The sequence below is a fragment of the Dipteris shenzhenensis genome, chromosome 8, assembly GCF_047967505.1.
Source record: "Dipteris shenzhenensis isolate YYH24624 ecotype China chromosome 8, Dip_SZ_1.0, whole genome shotgun sequence".
NCBI lineage: Eukaryota > Viridiplantae > Streptophyta > Polypodiopsida > Gleicheniales > Dipteridaceae > Dipteris > Dipteris shenzhenensis.
Genome location: NC_141603.1, coordinates 24,393,549 through 24,413,012, shown reverse-complemented (window position 1 = coordinate 24,413,012; position 19,464 = coordinate 24,393,549). Strand labels below are relative to the sequence as shown.

At 52.0% G+C, this 19,464-nt stretch overlaps 1 protein-coding gene across 1 annotated transcript in view; it reads right to left on the bottom strand.

Moving 5' to 3' along the window:
- Positions 1–19,464, bottom strand: part of LOC147899315 (intraflagellar transport protein 172-like) — a 440,631-nt gene that overhangs the window by 206,129 nt on the left and 215,038 nt on the right. The window contains exons 21-24 of the mRNA XM_087377692.1: positions 3,255–3,351; positions 2,888–3,016; positions 2,747–2,803; positions 2,458–2,622 (exon numbers count right to left, since the gene is read on the bottom strand). Of these exons, the coding sequence (XP_087233818.1) occupies positions 2,458–2,622; positions 2,747–2,803; positions 2,888–3,016; positions 3,255–3,351 (448 nt within the window). The remainder of the gene's footprint in view (positions 1–2,457; positions 2,623–2,746; positions 2,804–2,887; positions 3,017–3,254; positions 3,352–19,464) is intronic.

The window sequence follows — 19,464 nt, the reverse complement described above, 5'->3', positions numbered from 1 at the left end:
TGAGAATCTTCTTCGGTTCTCCCAATTGCTAGTCTCTCTGTCTCCCTTAGCCATTCCATGCTCCGACTCTTGATGGCTTCAACCACTTCTAACTCGCCATCCTCCTCCCATTTGGTAACATAATTACCCTATGTGCACCTCCTGATTGGTTGATTGCTTCATGTGCTCTACTCCATGTGCACCACTTAGTTTTCTAACTCCTAGTGGGCGTGGACTTAACTTCTCCATGTGCAGCTCCTGGTTGTTCTCGTTGCTCCACCTACACCTCTTGGCGCTTGTGACTCCTAGCCGGCAAGGAGCTGCCTCTGCATAAGTTGTCATGTGATTGCTTTGGTGGTCACTTGACATAGCTGTCACAATGGGTGAAATGGTTGTCATAGTTGTCACGGGTCACATGGTTGTCACCTGGCCAACTATCTCCAAGTGTAGCTCTTGGTTTTTCTCACTGCTCCACCTACACCTCTTGGCGCTTGTGGCTCCTAGTTGGCAAGGAGCTGCCTCTGCACAAGTTGTCACATGATTGCTTTGGTGGTCGTTTGACATAGTTCTCACCATGGGTGGCATGGTTGTCATAGTTGTCACTGGTCACATGGCTGTCACCTGGCTGACATGGTTGTCACCTGGCTGACATGGTTGTCGCACAGTTTGTCATGGTCGACCTGGTGGTCAACTGGTCACATGGTCCCCTTTGACATCTAACCGTGGTTGTGAATATCCACTACACATATTTAATAGAAGTCTTCTTTTTGAAAATAGAATGACAGGGAGTGAAATCCATAGTAAGACAACAAGCATCCAGTCCCTAGCCTATGATCTCCAAGGCTGGGACCCATGGATGTGAGCAAAGAGAGTGGGGGAGCTCTTGAACTCCACATCCTTTTGGAGCTGCAGCAGCAGAGACTCATCTTTTGAAAATATGTAGGTACTCGCAGCCGGTGGACGTGGTCGAGGATTGACTGAATGGGTATGCATTCATCAACCAAATATGACAGCTGACTCAAAAACAAAGAAAACTCCATCCCTTACTAAAGAAAGAGGATGAAATGGGAGGGGATGAGAGGGTGGGATTTGAGAATGAAGGGGCTGAGAGGCGAGGGGCTGAGGGAGAGAGAGAGAGGGGGGGGGGGGGGGGGGGAGGCTAAGGGAGAGGGAGAGGGAAGGCGGGGGCAGGCCATGTGATGGGGGGGGAAAGAAAGGGAGGCGGGGTGCAGTGAAGTGAGGTGTGGGGGCAGAAATGGGAGGGAGGGGACAGGAGCAGTAGGTGGGGGGCAAAGGACGGGAGGCGGGGGGCAGGAACCGCAGGCCAGGGGCAGAGGGCGGGGAAGGGGCAGAAACAGCAGGAGAGGGGAAGAAAGGAGAGGCAGGGAGGCGAGGAAGCAGGGAGGGGTCAGCAAGGAGCAAGGAGAGCAGTGGGGTAGGGAAGGGGAGGAAGGAGGCAATAGGAAGGTGGGGTGGGGGCAGCTGGAGGGAGGGGGTAACGGGGAGGTGCATCATCTCCCAAGCTCCAATTGTCTTCAATAAAGTAGTTTTGGCTCGCCTAGTAAGGGAAGCACATGAGAACAGTGTTAAGTGCCCTTTTTGTACACCACGAGGTGCTTACTAGCTCCTAGTCTTGCGAGCCCTCGGCCACAAGAGATATCTTACTTGTTTTGGTTGGTGGCACATGCTGATTGAGACGGGATGTCACTCACTTGTTATTACTGTTGTATGATATGGGACCAGGGGATGATTTCCCATTATTTATGGAGTCAATATAGAGCATTTGGAAGTGCTCACTCAGAATGTTTGCAAGGGTGTGGCACATCTTTTGAGCATTTATATGGGGCTTATAGAGGGGCGACATCCCTTCTCCATCGAGATGGTTTCTCTTGCTTACATGGTGAGTGAAGAGACGATTACGAGTTAGGAGGGTCATGACGCCAGTCCACCTACAAGACTGTGCCCAAAATTATCTCCAAATATAGCGGCTAGGAGATCATTGCTAGTATCACCACTTATAACATTTGGGTAGCATGATTCAGCCTGGTGGTGGGATCCTACTGATGGGAAGGAAGCAAGTATGTCATGCAGCCACTCTATCAGCATATGACTGGACATGATTTACACTTTGCAAGTGATTTGGTACCAAGATATAGATGGTTACAAGAAGAGATCTGGCTTGGCTTTGCAAGGAATTTGGTATCAAGGTATAGACTGTTATAAAATATTTCCTATTAGAAAGGGCAATTCTGCAAGGCATCTTTCATATTTTCATGGATTGCATTGGTTCTATAGTAGTGAGACGAAACCCAGAGAAGCAGTTTGTGCAGCAGCCAGGTTATTTCTTTCAATGCCTCAAAGACAGGTTTTTCTTTCAAATGCCTCAAAGATAGTAGAATTTTTTATATTCATTTCAACCATCAATAGAAAATACTTATATTTTTTGGGGGAAAAACAACTCCTTGCAAGGTAATCAACCTGATTTTTGGAAACCATCCAATCACCCCATTCTTCTTCAAGTCTTGGTACATCATTTGGAAAATTCCAACGAGCTAGCTCCACGGCTCGACCATATAAATGCCCTTTTTGGTATGCTGATTTTGCTTTATCTAGATGACCCCGTTTCTCCATGAACTCTCCCAGCTGCATTTTGAATGCAATTACATTTTGATGCGATTCAAAATGATGCTAAGAAGAAGAGGTCATCACACTCAAACAGAAAATTGAATGCAAAAATTTCAACGAATTTGCAAGGGAGAGTCTGCACCTTCTCAAGCATTCCTGTTTGAGAAAGTGCATTGGTTATAACATCTAGTAATTCAGTCTGATGAAAATAAAACAGACGTGGATAAGTTCCAAAAGCTCAAGATGGCTGGAAAATTTGGTTCGTTTACATAAATCAGTAAACCTGTATCAGATCAGCAGATGACTTTAAAGCATAATCAGCAGCCAGTCCAGGAAGGCAGCCATAAAGAAAAATCCGAATGGCACCCAAAATATCTCCAGATAATGCTCTTTCTTTTCCAGCTTCCTCTATCTGGAAATTACAATTGAAACATAATTAATTCTTTTGCCATTTCCCAATATTCATAATATGTATCCTTTTATATCAAGAGAGCAAAAAATCCTATACATATAAGTGTGGATCAGATTAAAATGCATTTTATAGGATGCTTCATCGATATTTATTGCAGAAAATATGATTTTTCCTGAGTTTTAAAGGTCATCACAAGTAAAAAGCTTATTGTTCTGCTTGTCTATAAAAATCTGTTTGCCTGGCCTGTCTGTATTAGCCATCGAAAATATTTCCAGCGTAATGATTCATCCTCAGGAAGTTGTTGAGTGTCCAATATTGATATGGCTTCCTTCCATCTGAAAGCAACTGAATAGAATCAATGATTTTCTTTTTAAGTAAATCAGTCTAATAATGTGTTAAGTCTAACAGAGAAAATCCAAAGTAAGAACATGAAGTCAAAACCCGGCGATGATTAAAGATAAAACTGGGATTTAGTAAAGGCTATAATGAAAAGACGAGTCAGAAGCAAAACCACTTTCAAAGAAGTAATGTGACATAGACTGTTTTTGCAAACATGAAAAACCAAGGTTTGGTTTGGCATTTTTAGCCACCCTCATGGCTCTTTCATGCTTCAAGGACGTATGGATACCTTGAATGCTTTACTCGGTATGGCTTTATTTCATACCTAATATAAGTTTTTTTTTTTTAACTTAGAGCAACTGAGAAGCGTTTACTCTGAGTCCCATCTAAATCCTCTGAGTCCCTAAAGACCCTGATTATTTACTTAGAGCCACTGAGAAGCATTTACTCTGAGTCCCATCTAAATCCTCTGTGCATATGGCTCTCCAAATCTGCCAGGCAGCAAGACTGGGGCAATGGTCTCCCAAGCTAATTCTATGCTCTCCAAATCTGCAATGCAATAAGGCTGGCAATGTCTCCCAAGCAAATTCTATGGAAGAAGAAGAAACTCCATGAAAACAAATATGCATCGCATCTAGAGTGATAAGGAGTGAGGCCAGAGGTGTATCTCATGAGTGAGAGTGTACTTCATGAGTTAGCAAAGCAAGGATTGGAGCCACTGCGTAATTTGTAGCCCTTCCAAATTTGCTGAGTCATGAAGCACACTATCACTCACAATAGCCATTATACTCCAAGTATGTGTCTCTAATCAACTTCAGCTGCATTGTTTGCAATGCTCAGCACCAGTATTTTTTTTTTCTTTTTTTCAAAAAAGAGACTTCTATTAAGTAAGAAAGAAACCCTCTAGAGCAAGCTCTGTGCGGAAATACACCATGCTAAGCATGTAATAAAAACACCTCAGAGGAATGAGGTAGAAAGAAACCAAGGTTGATGCTGAAAATGCCATCTCAACCCTGTAGAAGTCTCAGCAAAGAAGGGAGAGTCTCTCCAATCTCTGAGAAAAGTAACTCTCCTGGAGGAGGCTGCTCGAGATGATCCTTGCATGGTCGCCCAAATGGCCATCAGAGTGTGTATCGTATCTGTCCAAGTACTAGCCAAGATCTGAGAAGGGTGAACCTGAGAACCCTCCAAAGCCTCAGTGCACCTGGCTCTCCAAATGTGCCATGCTGCAATGCTAGCTAGGATCTCCCATGGAGAGTCGACCGAGGAGTGAGCAGCCCTGAAAAGAGTGGCCGGAACATCCTCTAGAGAGCACGACTCCACAAGGTGTCGTCGGATGTGAAGAGCCGAAGAGGAGTCAAGTCTCTCAAAAAATACCTGGGGCCCGGAAAGAGTAAGCCAAGCCACTAATCCCCAGGTCATATAGAAAGGTAGGCGAACAAAAGTGCTGAAAAGTCTTGCAATCCCCTTCCATATGATTCTCGCCTGTCTGCAATCCCATAGGCAGTGCTGTATTGTCTCCAAAGCAGAAAGGCAGCGAGGGCAAGAAGGGTCAGCTCCGAACTTGGATGTCCAATGGTTCACTGCTATCCCACCATGAATAAAAAGCCAAACGAAGAGAGTGATTTTTCTATTCCGGTGGGATTTCCAGAGCCTCTGCCGAAAAATTCTCTGCAAGTCAGCAGAAATCTGAAAGTTCTCCCAATGAGGAGCTCTGGTAGGCTTCCAACCCCTAGAGCTCAGCTGGAATTTCTTGGCATTACTGACCGTGTAACGAAAGAAGGGGATGCCCTTCTCTCGGTGCCCTTCATCTATCCATTCCCATTCCCTAGGGTCCCACTGCAAAAACTTAATTGGGACACCTCCATAGAGCCACAGCCTCCATGAGCCAAGGGCGAGGAGAAGCGGGTCAGGATCCAAGTACCACTGTGAAAGAGAGCCATGCTCCATGAAGCCACTATCCTGACTGGCTGAAACGGTACCTCCAACAAGATATCGTCTGTGGATCTGGACAGCTTGCCCCCCGAAGAAACATCAAATACTAAGGCATCCTCATGTGGGTCAAGAAAGCCAATCACCTGTAAAGGAACTCCCAATCTGAAAAATGCCCCTATCCAGGTGGAGCAAGTAATAGGCATGTCATATGTGTCCATCCAATCCAAGGGCAAGGCTGCATCAATCTGTTGGACTCTCCCTGCACTCCCTCTGAGATTAAGAACCATCTGGGCCTCTTGGTCTGCAGGAAACTTCCTAAAGGCTTTCCATGCTCCCACTGTAGATGCAGGGCCCCTGTCCCATCTTGGCCACTGCATGTAAGGAGAAGCTCCAAGTGGTTTGCCAAGCTCATCCAAAATCCTGTCATTCCACATGATAGGCTGCCTTTCAATCTCTTCACAGGTGGATGGGATATTCCTGCGAAGAGTACTCCTAAAGCTGGCCCATGCTTTCAGGATAGCAACCATAAGAGGGGAAGAGGGAGACCTGAGGTGGGCTATGGTGAAAACCCATCTAGTACTGTGTGTCCAATCCTCTTCTGAAGTGGGCATGCGAGACTGTATGTATCTGATAAAAAAATCCTTCCAAGGCTCTTGTCCTGGCATAAGCCCTCTCACAACGAACTTGCAAAGTAAAGCTCTGCACTGTAGATCTGGGTCGATGATATTCAAAGCCCCTTCTCTTGTAGGAAGAATGAAGGTCTCCCAAGCCACCCTGGCTGTAACATCAGTTGTGCCATCTAGACCACTCCATAAAAAGTTTCGTACATACCTCTTAAGCTGAGTGATACAATCCCTAGAGTGGCACCAACAAGAGCATACAAACCATGCTGTGGCTAGAAGAACCTGGTTAACCACCACCACCCTGGAGGCCAAGTCAAGTTTGGCTGAGCTGTAGAAAAGGAGCTTTCTTCTTATGCTTTCCAACACCGGAGCAAACTGTTGTGAAGGAGAGATGCCCACCCCAACCTGGCAGCCCAAATATCTGACAGAGAAGCCCCTCTGTACCCAAGTGAAGCCAATATCATTACCCCAATCCGGGGTGTCATCCTCGCAAATCCAAAAACCACTGGATTTATGCCAATTAATGTGTGCACCTGTAGCCGTGCAAAACTGTCCGGAAGGAAGTGAGTGTCCTGGGGGAGGCATCCAAAAAAACAGCCGTGTCATCTGCCAACTCACTATCCAGGAGCTCTTCTTCCCGGCGGATAGGAAGCCTCAGCCCATAAATATCAGCTTGAGATCTAATGTAGATACTCATAGCTTCCGCCACAAACAAAAAAAGAAACGGGGCAAGAGGACATCCTTGGCGGACGGCGGATCTGGAAATCTGAAACCTGTCCCCTCTTACCCCCCCAATGAGCAACTGGCTATGGGCTGATCTGTAGAGAGAGGATACTCCTCTAATCCATGCATCTGAAAAACTGAAGCGAGATAGAGTACCCTCTAAGAAATCCCAGTCTACTCTGTCGTAAGCTTTCTCAAAGTCCAAGAGTAGAATGGCCAATCTCTAGCGGCTCTGCATGGCCCATTCTGAGGCCTCCCAAAATGAGAAAATATTATCAAAAATACTTCTACCATGCACAAACCCTGTCTGCGTGTCATGAATCAAATCTGGAAGAAAAACCTATAGCCGCAGACTGATGGCTTTCGCCAGAATCTTGTAAAAAGTGCCCAAAAGAGTGATGGGTCTCCATTGAGACACAAGATTCCTATTACCCCCCTTTGGGATGAGGTTAATGAGACCATCTGTGAGTGAGTCCGGCATCTCACCAGAGTCCCACACGCCCTGCAGGGCTGATGTAATGTGATCACCAATTTGCTCCCAAAAAGTAATAAAAAAGGAGGGCGTAAGTCCATTTGAACCTGGGCACTTGCCCTTGTGAAGGGCAAGTAATGCAGTCTTGAATTCTGCATTGGTGAAAGGTGCATCCAAAGAAACATACATCTCATCCTTCACCAATACAGGGATACACTGCCAAATAACCTCTCTGGCATCATCAATGGCCTGTGTGCCTGGATCTGCAGTAAGAAGGGATGCAAAAAAATCTGAAGCTACACGCATGACAGCATCAGGATCTGACTGTAACACCCCGTCTGAGTCAACAAGCTGTGAAACACTATCTCTACTATGTTTGGGCCCATGAGTAGAGAAAAAGTGTTTGTTGACCCTGCCACCCATCTGAATCCAAAAGGATTCCCATGCATATGAAAGGTATACTCTGCTCTTTGATCCAACAATGTCTGCAAATGAGCCCTTGCTGCAGCAAGGCGCTCCTGAATCCAAGCATCTGTGGGCCTCTTCTGCTCTTCCCTCTGAACGGACGCTAACTGCTGGCGTATACCGATCTCACATCTGAGAATCTCACGTCTCCTAGAATCAGCGACTGAATGATAATAGTCACTAATTTCGGATAAGGCTGCAGCTACCTGAGATGGATGGACATCTCCACCCTGTATGTGAGAACTCAAATCTGTAAAATATCCTCCGTGAGGCTCTCCTCTACATAAAAAGCATCCGGAATCCTGACACTGGCAGAGCGTCCTCTCCGATGAGGCTCAAGAATCTGCAACACCACTAGAAAATGATCTGAGGTGGAAACCCCAGTAGAAATGCATACAGATCCTCCTGTGTCAAGTGCCCAATCGTCTACATAAAATTTGTCAATCCGTGCATGAATGGGCATGTGTATTCTCCTGTTCGACCAAGAGTACATGAGTGACTGTGGCATAATATGAAAGGCATCATCCAAGTGTCTCTACCACTGAACTGAAAGTAAAAGGCATCCCAGGTTGCCCTCTCCAAAGAATGAATTCCACCCTGTCTGCCTCCCTTTTTGTCTGAAGGCAACTCAACCATGTTGAAGTCGCTACCAATGATCCAAGAATCTGCAATGGGGGCCCAAGAGAGTAACTCCTTCCAAAAGGAGATCCGCTCCCCTCTGTTGTTGGGAGCATAAAGATTGAGAAGACCAATCTTACACCCTCCAATCAAAATAATGATCCATTGAGCTCTAGAAGGGGAGATAATACCATGACCAGCAACCAAGGGGAGAATAGAAAGAGAGACCGAAATGCAAGTACCTCCCCTTGTGCCCATAGCAGGTGACCAGAAGGTATGTCCTGAAAGCAGTTTGCCAGACTTAGAGCAATCACTGGCATCCAGCTTGTGTTCTCGGATAAAAAGGATATCAATAGCACCTCCAGTGATGCCTGGATGAAGCTGGTTCTAGATCAGCTGCCTACGGCGATGGTGTGGAACTCCGCCTAGGCCCTATATGTTCCAGTTGACTATCCTCATCAACAGGAGGATGCTGGATGGAAAGGCTTACCCGACCTAGTAGAGGAGACCAGCTTCCCCTGGGCCGAAACACTCCTACTGAGGGCAGGAAACTCAACAGGTGAAAGGATCCCCACACCTGCTGAAAGGGAGGCCCTGTCAGAAGGAATCCCAATGACCGGGACCCCTAAGGTGGAGGGCACAAACTCCTCATCATCCATGAAAGTCGCCAAATTTGCCAGTGCCGAAAAAGAATTCCTGATAAGCAAGTCTGGCCGAGGAGTGCGAAGAAGACCTGCACTCGTGGAAGATGGAGGAGAAGGACCTGCCAGGCCTCTATCAGCAGAACTGGAGCTGGGGTTGAGGAGGCCTGTGGATGGGGTGAAGAGGAATCAGGAGCCCTCATCTACGCCTGCACTTTCTCGGTTGTCCTAACTGTGGCAGGAACAGCAGTCTGCGGGGAAGAAGTATCTGTAGTCCCCTCGTGGTCAGAAACCAAGGGGTCAGAGACCAAAGTGACTGGGGCTGGTGGATCTAAAGGCCTCTCCTGATGTGGAACTGTAGTGTCTGGGGCTGCAGCAACATCCACCTCTGGAGTCTGGAAGGCGTCTGTATGAACAGGATCAAAAGTCTCCTCCTGAGGTAAGGGAGCTGCTCTGATAGCTCTCCATCGTGGTACTGGGTGTGCTGCGGGCATTCGGCGCCCTGCTGCCCCTGGTGGTCCTAGGGTGCGCGAAGCAGGGCGCCCTGTTGCTCTTGGTGGTCCTAGAGTGCGTGATACAAGGTGCTGGGGAGGCGCAGTCGTGGTAGTACGTGAAGGAGCCACACCAGAAGACCTCTTGGGTCTCTTTCTCTTCCTTGGGCAATCTCTAGCAAAGTGCCCAAGGGTCCTGCAAATCCTGCACTGGTCCTATCTACCTGAAATCTCGACTCTCTGTCGAAAGAGAGAGCCGTCTGGACGTTGAAGCATAATGTGGTCATTTGAGATGTTAGGGTCAGAGACAATGACCCTAACACGAGGCACCCCGTCTGCATTGTCTGCCTCTGCCAAGGAAGAATGCATGCCAGGAAGGGAGGGGATCTCCGTGACCACTCCGAATGTGGCAAGCAGTCGATGGTAGACATGAGGAAGACCAGGAAACCTAATGAACAGTGATGTCACCTGCCTATCCTCCTCGACTGGATCAAAGCCCAAGGTGTAGGGCAAAAGAAAGATCCTTCTTAAACCCAAAGCCAGGGGATTAGCTTTGAGAACAAGGGCTGTGGACTCGTGGGAGTCGAAAACCACTTGGAAGAATCCACGTCCCAAAAGTCGAATATCCCTGAGGTGAGGGGCGAGGTCTCCTGGTAACGCCGCCAGCATCCAGTCTCTAGCCTGTGATCTGGAAGGGTGTGACCCAAAGATGCGGGCGAAAAGTGATGTGGAGCCCTCTAATTCCACATCTTTCTTGAGCTGCTGCAGCTCGTCTTCTGAAAAAATGACGGTTCTCGCGGCCGGTGGAGATGGACGGAGATTGGCTGAATGGGGATCCATTCACCAATCGATGTGAAAAGGCCGATTCCAACACTAAAAAAGCTCCATCCGTGAAACTACTGCCCAGGACGCCGTGAACGCGGGCGCAGGAAGAAGGAGAAAGAGAGGGTAGGAGAGAGAGGAAGGGAAGGGAAAGAGAGGGGCAGGAAGAAGGAGAAAGAGAGGGGAGGAGAGAGAGGAGACGGAGGTAGGCTGAGGGGGAGGTGTGGGGAGCTGAGATAGGAAGGAAGGGGGGAGGGAGAGGGAGGAGGGTTTTCCCCCCCCCCCCCCCCCTTTCCGGGGGGCGAGGGGGGGGGGGAGAGCATGGGGGAGGGAGGGGGGCGGGGGAGGAGAAGGGGGCGGGTGGGCTGGCGGGGGAGAGGGAGGGCGGAGGAGAAGGGGGCAGCGGGGAGGGGGAGAGCAGCGGGGGGGGAGGGGGAGGGCGAGGGAGGGGGCGGGGGAGGAGAAGGGGGTGGGGGGGATGGCGGGGGAGAGGGAGGGCGGAGGAGAAGGGGGCAGCGGGGAGGGGGGCAGCGGGGGAGGGGAGAGGAGAAAGGGGCAGCGGGGAGGGGGGCAGCAGGGGGGGGGCTGGCGAGGGAGAGGGATGATAGGGGAGGGGACGGGGGAGGAGAAGGGGGGCGGGGGGGCTGACGGGTGGGGGAGAGGTTGGGCGGGGAGGGAGAGGTAGGGGGTAGCGGGGGGGGAGAGGGATGGCGGGGAGGAGGAAGGGGAGAGGGAGGGTGAGGGAGGAGGGAGAGGGGGCTGGCGAGAGGGGAGGGAGACGAGGAGCAGCGAGGGGGGGAGAGGGGGGGGCAGCGAGGGAGAGGGAGAGGGAGAGGGGGACTGGCTGAGAGAGGGAGAGGGAGAGGGAGAGGGGGCTGGCTGAGAGAGGGAGAGGGGGGGGCAGTAGCTCACGAGGAGGAGCAGCAGCTCATTAGCAGCACCAGTATTTGATTTCATGCTGACCGAAAAACCTACATTAAACTCTTCCAATCCCTTGTTAATGCCTGCTTATTCCCCATTTTGATCCATTCAATGCTTGCTTATTGCCCCTTTTGATACATCCCCTCTTCTTGGGAAAATTTGAGGGTTAATCTAATGTTCTTGGGGTTAAACCCCTAAGGGATCTGTCAATGCATAGGTGTATAGATGAGAGTGTGCATATGTGTGTGTGTGTGTGTGTGTGGTGTGAGGTGTGTGAGGTTGTGTGTGTGTTCAGAGTGAGGTGTGTGTGTGGTGTGTGTGTGTCCGTGCCGAGAGAGAGAGCTTGGTCGTTGCTGCTCAGCCTCCCCAAGCCCCCGTACAGGCCCGCGTCGGGTTCCGTACAAGCCAGCCCGCGCCCTGCCTGTACAATCGTACGGACGCTGTACTTCTGTACGGATGCCGTACAGTCAGCGTGTTTCCTCCCTGCGCAGCCCCGGCTCTGTCTGCTCGTTCCTCGATATTCACCCCCGCTGTATATCCGTACTTTTTGTCCTTTTCCGTACAGCCTCGATCGCCGTTTCGTATCACAAGCCCTGTTCATCTCTATTTTCCGTACAGCTCTTGCGTCACCTTTCCGTATGACTCAGTCCCCTCGTAGCCTATCTTCCGTACAACCGTACAGCATGTACTTTCCGTACAATCCGTATAGTCTCTGTTTCCACTCTTTGCCTTGTCCGTACAGTTCTGTTCTACCTCTACATTTTCATCAAACCCGCCCTGTTTCCCTCCATGGAGGACCAGTTCAAAAGCTACTCTCGCAAGGATTCGTCCCGGGATTCCAAAAGACAGCAACTTGATTTCTCTACTGCAGATTCTGTAGATGCTCACTATGTTTTTGACATGCTTAAAGATGAATTTCATCACAGCCGGAAGGAGTGGGCCGAACCTCCCCCGGCCATCAAGTATAAGTTGAAGCTGCCTTCATTGGTTGCTCCTCTTCGAAAGTTCTCTCAGCAAGCAGTCATCATTTTCTTCCCAGGAAAGTTACCTTCAGCAAATGATGTGGCCCAGTGGGTTCATGCATTGTTGGGAGGCTGCTTTGTTGAAGGAGTATACTTTGCTTCCAGAGGTTTTTATGAAGTGCATTTTTTGGATGCCTCATATCGTCAGCAGATATTGGAGATGTCGCCTCTATTCTATGGCAGACAAATGGTGCATGTCATGCCATGGTCGCCTAACAAGGATTACCACAGCCTCATTCGACATCATTGCCCCGTATGGGTTGAGGTAGTGGATTTTCCGGACTATATGAGGGCTGAGTTACCAAGTTTGGCAGCTACTTTGGGGCAAGTTGTATGCCCACCCCGTCCTTCGGGTAATCGCAATCACTTTTGTGCTCTTTGGGATATAGATCACCCAACCCCTCCTTCTATTGCGGTAGAAGTGGAGGATGTTCCCCTCGGTGAAAAATATTTTAATTTGAAATGGGGAGTCTTTGCAGGTGCTTGTTTCACATGCCATAAGTTTGGCCACTTAGCCTCACAGTGTCCTGTAGTCCTGCATCAGCTTCCACCTACAGCTATTGCTCCAGAAAATACTCCCCCCCCAACTTATGGCCCGGGGCCTAAGGCTATGCCTACCAAACTGGGTGATGTGCCATCTAAATCTGTCCCTTCCAAAGAAAATGTGGTTCAGGTTTCAGCCAAGCAAAAGGATAAGGGCAAGGGCAAAATTTCAGAATCTCATGCCTCCCCCCAGGGTGCCTGGCAGAAACCCAAAAAGGTATTCGCTCTCAAACCACGTCCGTTACAATCTCGCCATTGGGATGCTTCAACTTCTACCCCTGGTCAGACCTCTACCCCTGCTGACAGCCTCACTACCCAACTGTGGGTTGATGTGTTAAAAAAGGGCATCCCCGTATGCGACAATGATGAGGATCGTAGAGCTAATGATCCAGGAGGCCAGGTGGATGTTGATGTCATGGCTAAGGCCTGACAGCTTATACTTTACTCTGCTTTTGGTTTGACTGTACATATCTTCTATGTCTACTTCAATTACTTGCATCACATACAACGTTCAGGGTCTTTGCAATGTCAATAAGTGGAGACTTTTCTGGCATTATGTACATAGAATGCATCCCGATGTGATCTCTTTACAGGAACACAATCAACACTTCTTGGCTGGTTAGCAAGGCCACTATGCTGGTTATGATATTTTTTATGCTGGTACAATGCACTTTTCGGGGGTCTGCATGCTGGTAAAACATGATATACAGCCCACAATTGCTTACAATGACCCTCAGGGTCGATGGATGGTGATCAGGTGCACCTGGCAGGCTGATCTCTATGAAATAGTATCTGTTTATGCCTCACAAACTTCTGCGACTAGAGCTCAAATGTGGGTCTCCCTCAAACAATATTTTTTTTTTTCCGAAAAAACAGTGCTAATTATATTACTTCGAAAACAAAATACAAGAGGTCAGCTTATAGCTGACGGGCTGCGTTCACAAACCGGACGCAGCCCTAAAAGGTAGCATAATAAATCATACTCTCACGGAGGGATATGCTGAGTGTGAATGAACAGCCATCGGGGTGGTGAGTAATGCCACCGAAGGCCCTGCGTAGTCTGCTCGAAGAAGAGGCTCTGTGTGTCCCAAGCCTGGAGGAAGCGTCTCCGCTTCTCCTGACCAGCCCGGGAGTCTCCCTGAATCTGGTCCCACTGGCCTCTGAGGGTATGAATAATCTCACTCCAAATCTCCGCCATGATCTGGGCAATCGATAAGGAAGTGCCACCGAGGATCTGCGCGCAGCGCGAGGTCCAGATGCGCCATCCTGTAATGCTGCTGATAATCTCCCAGACTGGCTGCCTCTCCCGAACTCCTGTATCAGCCTCTGCTAGGTTCTGTGGGATACCCTCGAGCGGCCCCCACGTCCCCTGTGTGATAAGGAAGGTGGGGTCCTGCTGGCATGCCTCGAACAAGTGATGAAGACCAGGTGCGGTGCTGCACCAACAGAACGCGCCCCAAGTGATCACACCTAGCTCTGGTGCTGCGCGGGTAAGAAGCCCGAAGGTCCACCTCCACACTTCCTGGGCGCGCGTGCAGCTCCACAGGCAGTGTTTTGGTGACTCCTCGTCCGCATGGCAAATCTGACAGCAGCCGTCCTGGCCTATCTGCCTCAACCAGCTCCCCACTGGAAGACCTTTGTGGGCAAGAAGCCACAGGAAGTATGAGATCTTCCGCGGCCGCCAGCTCTCCCACAAGGCCTTCCAGAATGCCTGCAAAAAGAACCTGGAAATACCCTGTGCGTACCAGCTAGGTCGCTGGGTGGGGGGGCGGCTCTGCATCCTCCCGAGAACTCGCCTGCCCAGAGTCGTGCTGTAAGCGAAGAAGGAAGTCGGCCCCTGTCCTGTCACAATCTCTGGCCACCACCACTCTCCTGGGTCTCCCACTCAAGCTCTGACAAGGCCCGCCCCTCCCATAGCCAAAGACGCCAAAGCTGCAACTGTTCCTGCTCGATACTAGGGTCGGTACGCCAGACCTTCCCCAGAAGGCCTACGACCCTAACCCTCTGCCACGGGAGTAGGGGGTCGATGAGCGCATCCTCTCTCCTGAGTCGTCCATCCCCTGAAACCGCGAAGAAGGCGATAGAGGAGTCATCCAAACGTCCTGCGACCACCAGTGGGATGCCACGGGGGGTGAACTGTCCCAGCCAACGGGTGTCTCCAGGCATGAGGACCTGAGGCTCAGGTGGAGCCAACCAAGCGGCTGGGATCGCTCCGTCAATCTCCGTGCGTCTCGCCTGGACTCCACGTGCACCTCCAGCTGCGGCTGCAAGATCGGTCATCTCCAGATGTCTGTACGTATCCCTCCAAACTCGAAGGGACCGGGCTGGCCCCCTCATCCAGCCGTCCCACCTGATATGTGATCTCTCCCCCAACTGAAGGCCCTCGGCGTCTCTGACCTGCCCATTCCAGACGAGCGGCTGGCGATCGATCTCCTCCTGACAGCTGGGCTGGGACTGTATGAGACTGAGACAAAGCCGCCTCCAAACCAAGAGGAGGCTACGAACGAGTGGAGAACGGGGCTGAGTGAGCGGGGCAGAAGTGAAGATCCACCTGAGGGACGGTGGCCACTCTCCACCTCGGCGCGGGACACAAGAGCCTATTCCCTGCTGAAGTAACATCTTCCACGTCTGCCCCCCCGGGGTCAAACCGCGGATGACAAGCTTGCCTAACAAGGCCTGACTCTGAAGCTCTGGATCGATAACCCCCAGGCCACCCTCAGCCTGCGGAAGAATGACTGTCTGCCAAGCAACCCTGGCTCTGGTATCTCTAAGACCATCCTCCCCAGACCAAAGGAAGTTCCGAACCAACCTCCTGAGCTGTGCCACGCTGGATCTCGAGAAGCACCAGCATGAAGCCACATACCAAGCCGTGGCTAGAAGGACCTGGTTAACTACCAGGGCACGACCTGCAAGAGACAGCTTAGCAGTACTCCAGAAAGCCAGCTTCCGTCGGATGGAGTCTAGCACCGGGAGAAACTGCTGAGCTGGCGTGATGTCTAGGCCAACCTGGAAGCCAAGGTATCTAGCTGTCTGTCCTCGTGGAATCCATCTGAAACCCAGAAATCGCCCCCACTGAGAGCACGCCCCAGGGTCTGTGAGAAAACCAACTGACTTGTTCCAGTTGATTTTCGCACCAGCGGCCGAGCAGAAGACCTCCAAGGCCATCCGCACCCTCTCTAGCATCCTCTCATCATCCTGGACATAAAGGGCTGTATCATCTGCGTACTCCGAGTCCAGAAGCTCCGTGTCCTCCCGAAGTGGAAGGCGAACCCCCCGGATCCCGGTAGACCTCGCCCGGAGGTAGTAAGTCATGGCCTCGGCGAAGAAAAGAAACAGGTAAGGAGCAAGGGGGCAACCCTGACGCACTGATCTCTCCAGGCTAAAGCGCTCACCCATCCTGCCTCCAATGATGACCCTGCTAGACGCTGTCCTGTACAAAGCTGAGATACCCTGAATCCATCCTGCGGGGAAACCTAGCCGCTCCAGAGTCCCCTCCAAAAAGGCCCAGTCCACGCGATCGTAGGCCTTCTCAAAGTCGAGAAGTAGAATGGCAAGGTGTGATCCACTGTGCTGAGCCCACTCCGCCGCCTCTGAAAAGGTGAAAACATTATCCAAGATACTGCGATCCTGGACAAAGCCTGTCTGAGTGTCATGAATGAGGTCTGGGAGTAGAGGCCGAACTCTGGCACTGATCATCTTAGCGAGGATTTTGTAGGCGGTAGTAAGGAGAGTGATCGGACGCCACTGGCGGATCTCCTGTCTATCTCCTCCCTTCGGGATGAGGCAAATCAGTCCCGAAGAGAGGCTCTCTGGCATCAAACCGCTGCTGAAAATCCCCTGCAGAGCTGCAAGGAGGGGCTGATGGATCTGGTCCCAGAAGGAAATGAAGAAAGCTCGGGGAAGCCCATCCTCTCCTGGGCATTTCTGTCCGTCGATAGCCATCAAGGCCTCCAGCATCTCATCCGAGGTAAACGGCGCCAACAACATCGCCTGCATGCTAGGCTGGACCAGGGATGGAATGTGCCTCCACACCTCCTCACGGGCACGACTAGCACGAGGGGCAAGCGGCTCCTGCTGGAAGAGGGTCCTGTAGAAGTCAGTGGCCAACCCCAGGACCTCCCCCGAATCCGTAACGATGTGACCATCCGCTGTCCTGAGACTCCGAAGCTGATCACCTGCAGCTCTCTGGCCATGCGTCCTGAAGAACTCTCTGCACATCCGATCACCCTTCCGGGCCCAGAAGGAAAGAGAGGCGTGATAGGAAAACTCTGAGCGGCGCTGGAGTGTCTCCTCCAGGAGGGCTCTGGCTCGAAGGGCCTGGATCCGAAGCTCCTCCGAGCCCGGGGAAGCCTGCTGGAGTCGCTGAATGGATGCGAGGTCCCTCCGAAGAGCTCTCTCTCTACTCCACCACTCCTGACGAACCTGTAGGGCTGCTAGCTGGCAGATCTGGCTGGACTCCTGCAGAGCCTGCGCAACTGAGTCCACCAAATCCGTACACTCCCCCCAATCTCTGTCCCAAAGACTGCAAATACTGCTACGCACGTCCTCCCTCGTAAAAATAGAATCGGGAATCCTGCATGACCGGGGGGGGAGGGTCTGGGCTGCCGAATCTAATGAGAGGAGTACCGGCGCATGGTCGGAAAGTGTCGTCCCTGGAACTATACCCGCCTGACCGCCTCTACTGATGGCCCAATCACTGACATAGAATCTATCAAGCCTCTCCAGGAGTCTGCCTCCTTCCCTGCGGAAGCCCCAAGAGAAGTCCAGGCTCCCGTGCCAACGCCGGAAGGACGGGTCTCTCCAGCTGTCCCTACCTCTTGTCGCGAAAATGAAGGAGTCCCAAGCTGACTGCTCTGCCTGAGCCATACCTGTAAACTCCGGACCTCTGCCCTGCTGGTCCTCCAATGACTCCAGATTGTTGAAGTCACCTCCAACAATCCAGGAATCCATGACTGGAAGAATCCCTGTAAGTGTCCTCCAGAAAGTGGCTCTGCATCGGAGGTCTGTAGGAGCGTAGATGTTGAGTATTCCAATTTTGGATCCCTCCAAATCCAGGCCTACCCAAAGGGCTCGGCCTGGGATCAACGTGCCATGACCGAAAACTCCCTGGGCTAACTGCTCGCACACGGAGGTACAGACACCCCCACTCCTCCCCTGTGCGCCGATCGAGGGCTCCCAGTAAGTGTAGGAACGTCCAGGGAGAACCTTCCCGCAGCTACGGGAATGAGCCGCAGAGAGCTTGTGCTCCTGGAGCAGAAGTACATCCAAACGACCAATCACTGCAGGCTGAAGTTCCTGCCGCAAAATGAGCTTCCTGGGACCACGGGTGCCAGAAGAGTGAAACCCGTTCACATTCCAGGATACGAGGTGTAGGCTCATGGCGAGGGATGGGGGGCTGCGAACAACTGTCTGCTCACGGTCGAAGTCGATGAAGAATCAGGCATGTCGGAATGGAGGCGCTGCCGCTTATGAGAAGGTTTGGAGGGGGAGACGAGATCATCCTGCCCGTCCTTCAACACCTTCAACAAAGGCGAGAGGCCTTTGGTGCCATGAACAAATGCTTTCTCGAGCCAGCTCGAGATCTCTGAAGTGGTCATCCCATAGAAGGTGCGGAGTTTCTGATGGGACCAAGCTCTGACATCCTGGGGGAGAGGCCATGACGGGGTAGGTCTGAGGATCACAATCAGTCGGAAGCGTTTGGCGGCGCAGCGCCACCGCAAGCGCACATCGCCCTCGGACCACTGAGTCTCGAGAAGCTGCCCACCGGACGGGCCTATCCAGGAACAGACCTGGGCGTGTGTCTGCTCTCTGAGCGCCTCCCAAACCGAGTCGTCTGTCCAGGTCTCGGTGCCATCGCTGAGGAACGTGAAGGCGAAGCTAGGGCCATCCCTAGGGGCCAAGGCGACAATCTTCCCGTCCGCCCCTTTGCGGAGCAAGAAGATGCTGATGTCGAGATAAGCCGGGAAGGTCCCAAGGTCGGCCACGTCCAAGTAGTCCCAGGGGCCTGATCTGTAAAAGTCTCGAGGAAGCGCTCTCTCCTGAAGCTGAGACCCATCAGAGTCTGCCACTGAGGGGCTAGCGGCCATGGAAGCCTGCTCCGGTGGTGGTGTAGACTCCGGGTGTCCTGCCAGCGGGGGGGGAGAGGGAGGAGGCTGAGGGGCAGGCGACTCGAGCTCCACGGAGGCGACTGGCAGAGCAGGTGGAGGAGGCGGAGCGGGGGCTGCCCTCGACTGGGAAGCCGAGGGTGCAGCTAACACTGTACAGGAGTCGAGGGGAGCGGAGGGAGGGGGGGGATGGGGACTCCTCTGGAGCTGGGGCTGAGAGGGAGGAGAAGGAGACTGAGGAGGAAGAGACGGAGGCTGAGGCTGCGGGCCGGGCGAAGGAAGGGGAAACTGGGGAGGGGACTGGGACTGAGTGGAAAGGGGCGGGGGAGCGGGAGAGGGGGGGATCTGAGGCTGTGAAGGGCGGCCTGCCGTCGACGAAGAAGCTCTCCCAGGTCCCTGGGGCGGCTGCCTGTCAGGTCTCTGGGGTGCTGCTGCCGGAAGGGTAACCTCTGCCTCCTTGCCTTTATCCGAGATCTTCTTGTTCCTTCCTCTTTTCCTTCTAACCTCGGTCCAGCCACCCACTAACTCTGGACCGGGCTTCGCCTGCCTCGGCTCCTCCTGACGTGACTGTCCGGGGGGGGGGGGCGGGGGCGGAGGAGGCGGGGGCGGGGGGGGTCGAGATGAACTGGCGAAGCGTGGGCACGCAGCCGCCAAGTGCCCAAAGCCATGGAACCTCAGGCACTGACCTGGCTGTCCGGTGACTATCATGCTCTGGGTGATGCTGCCGGC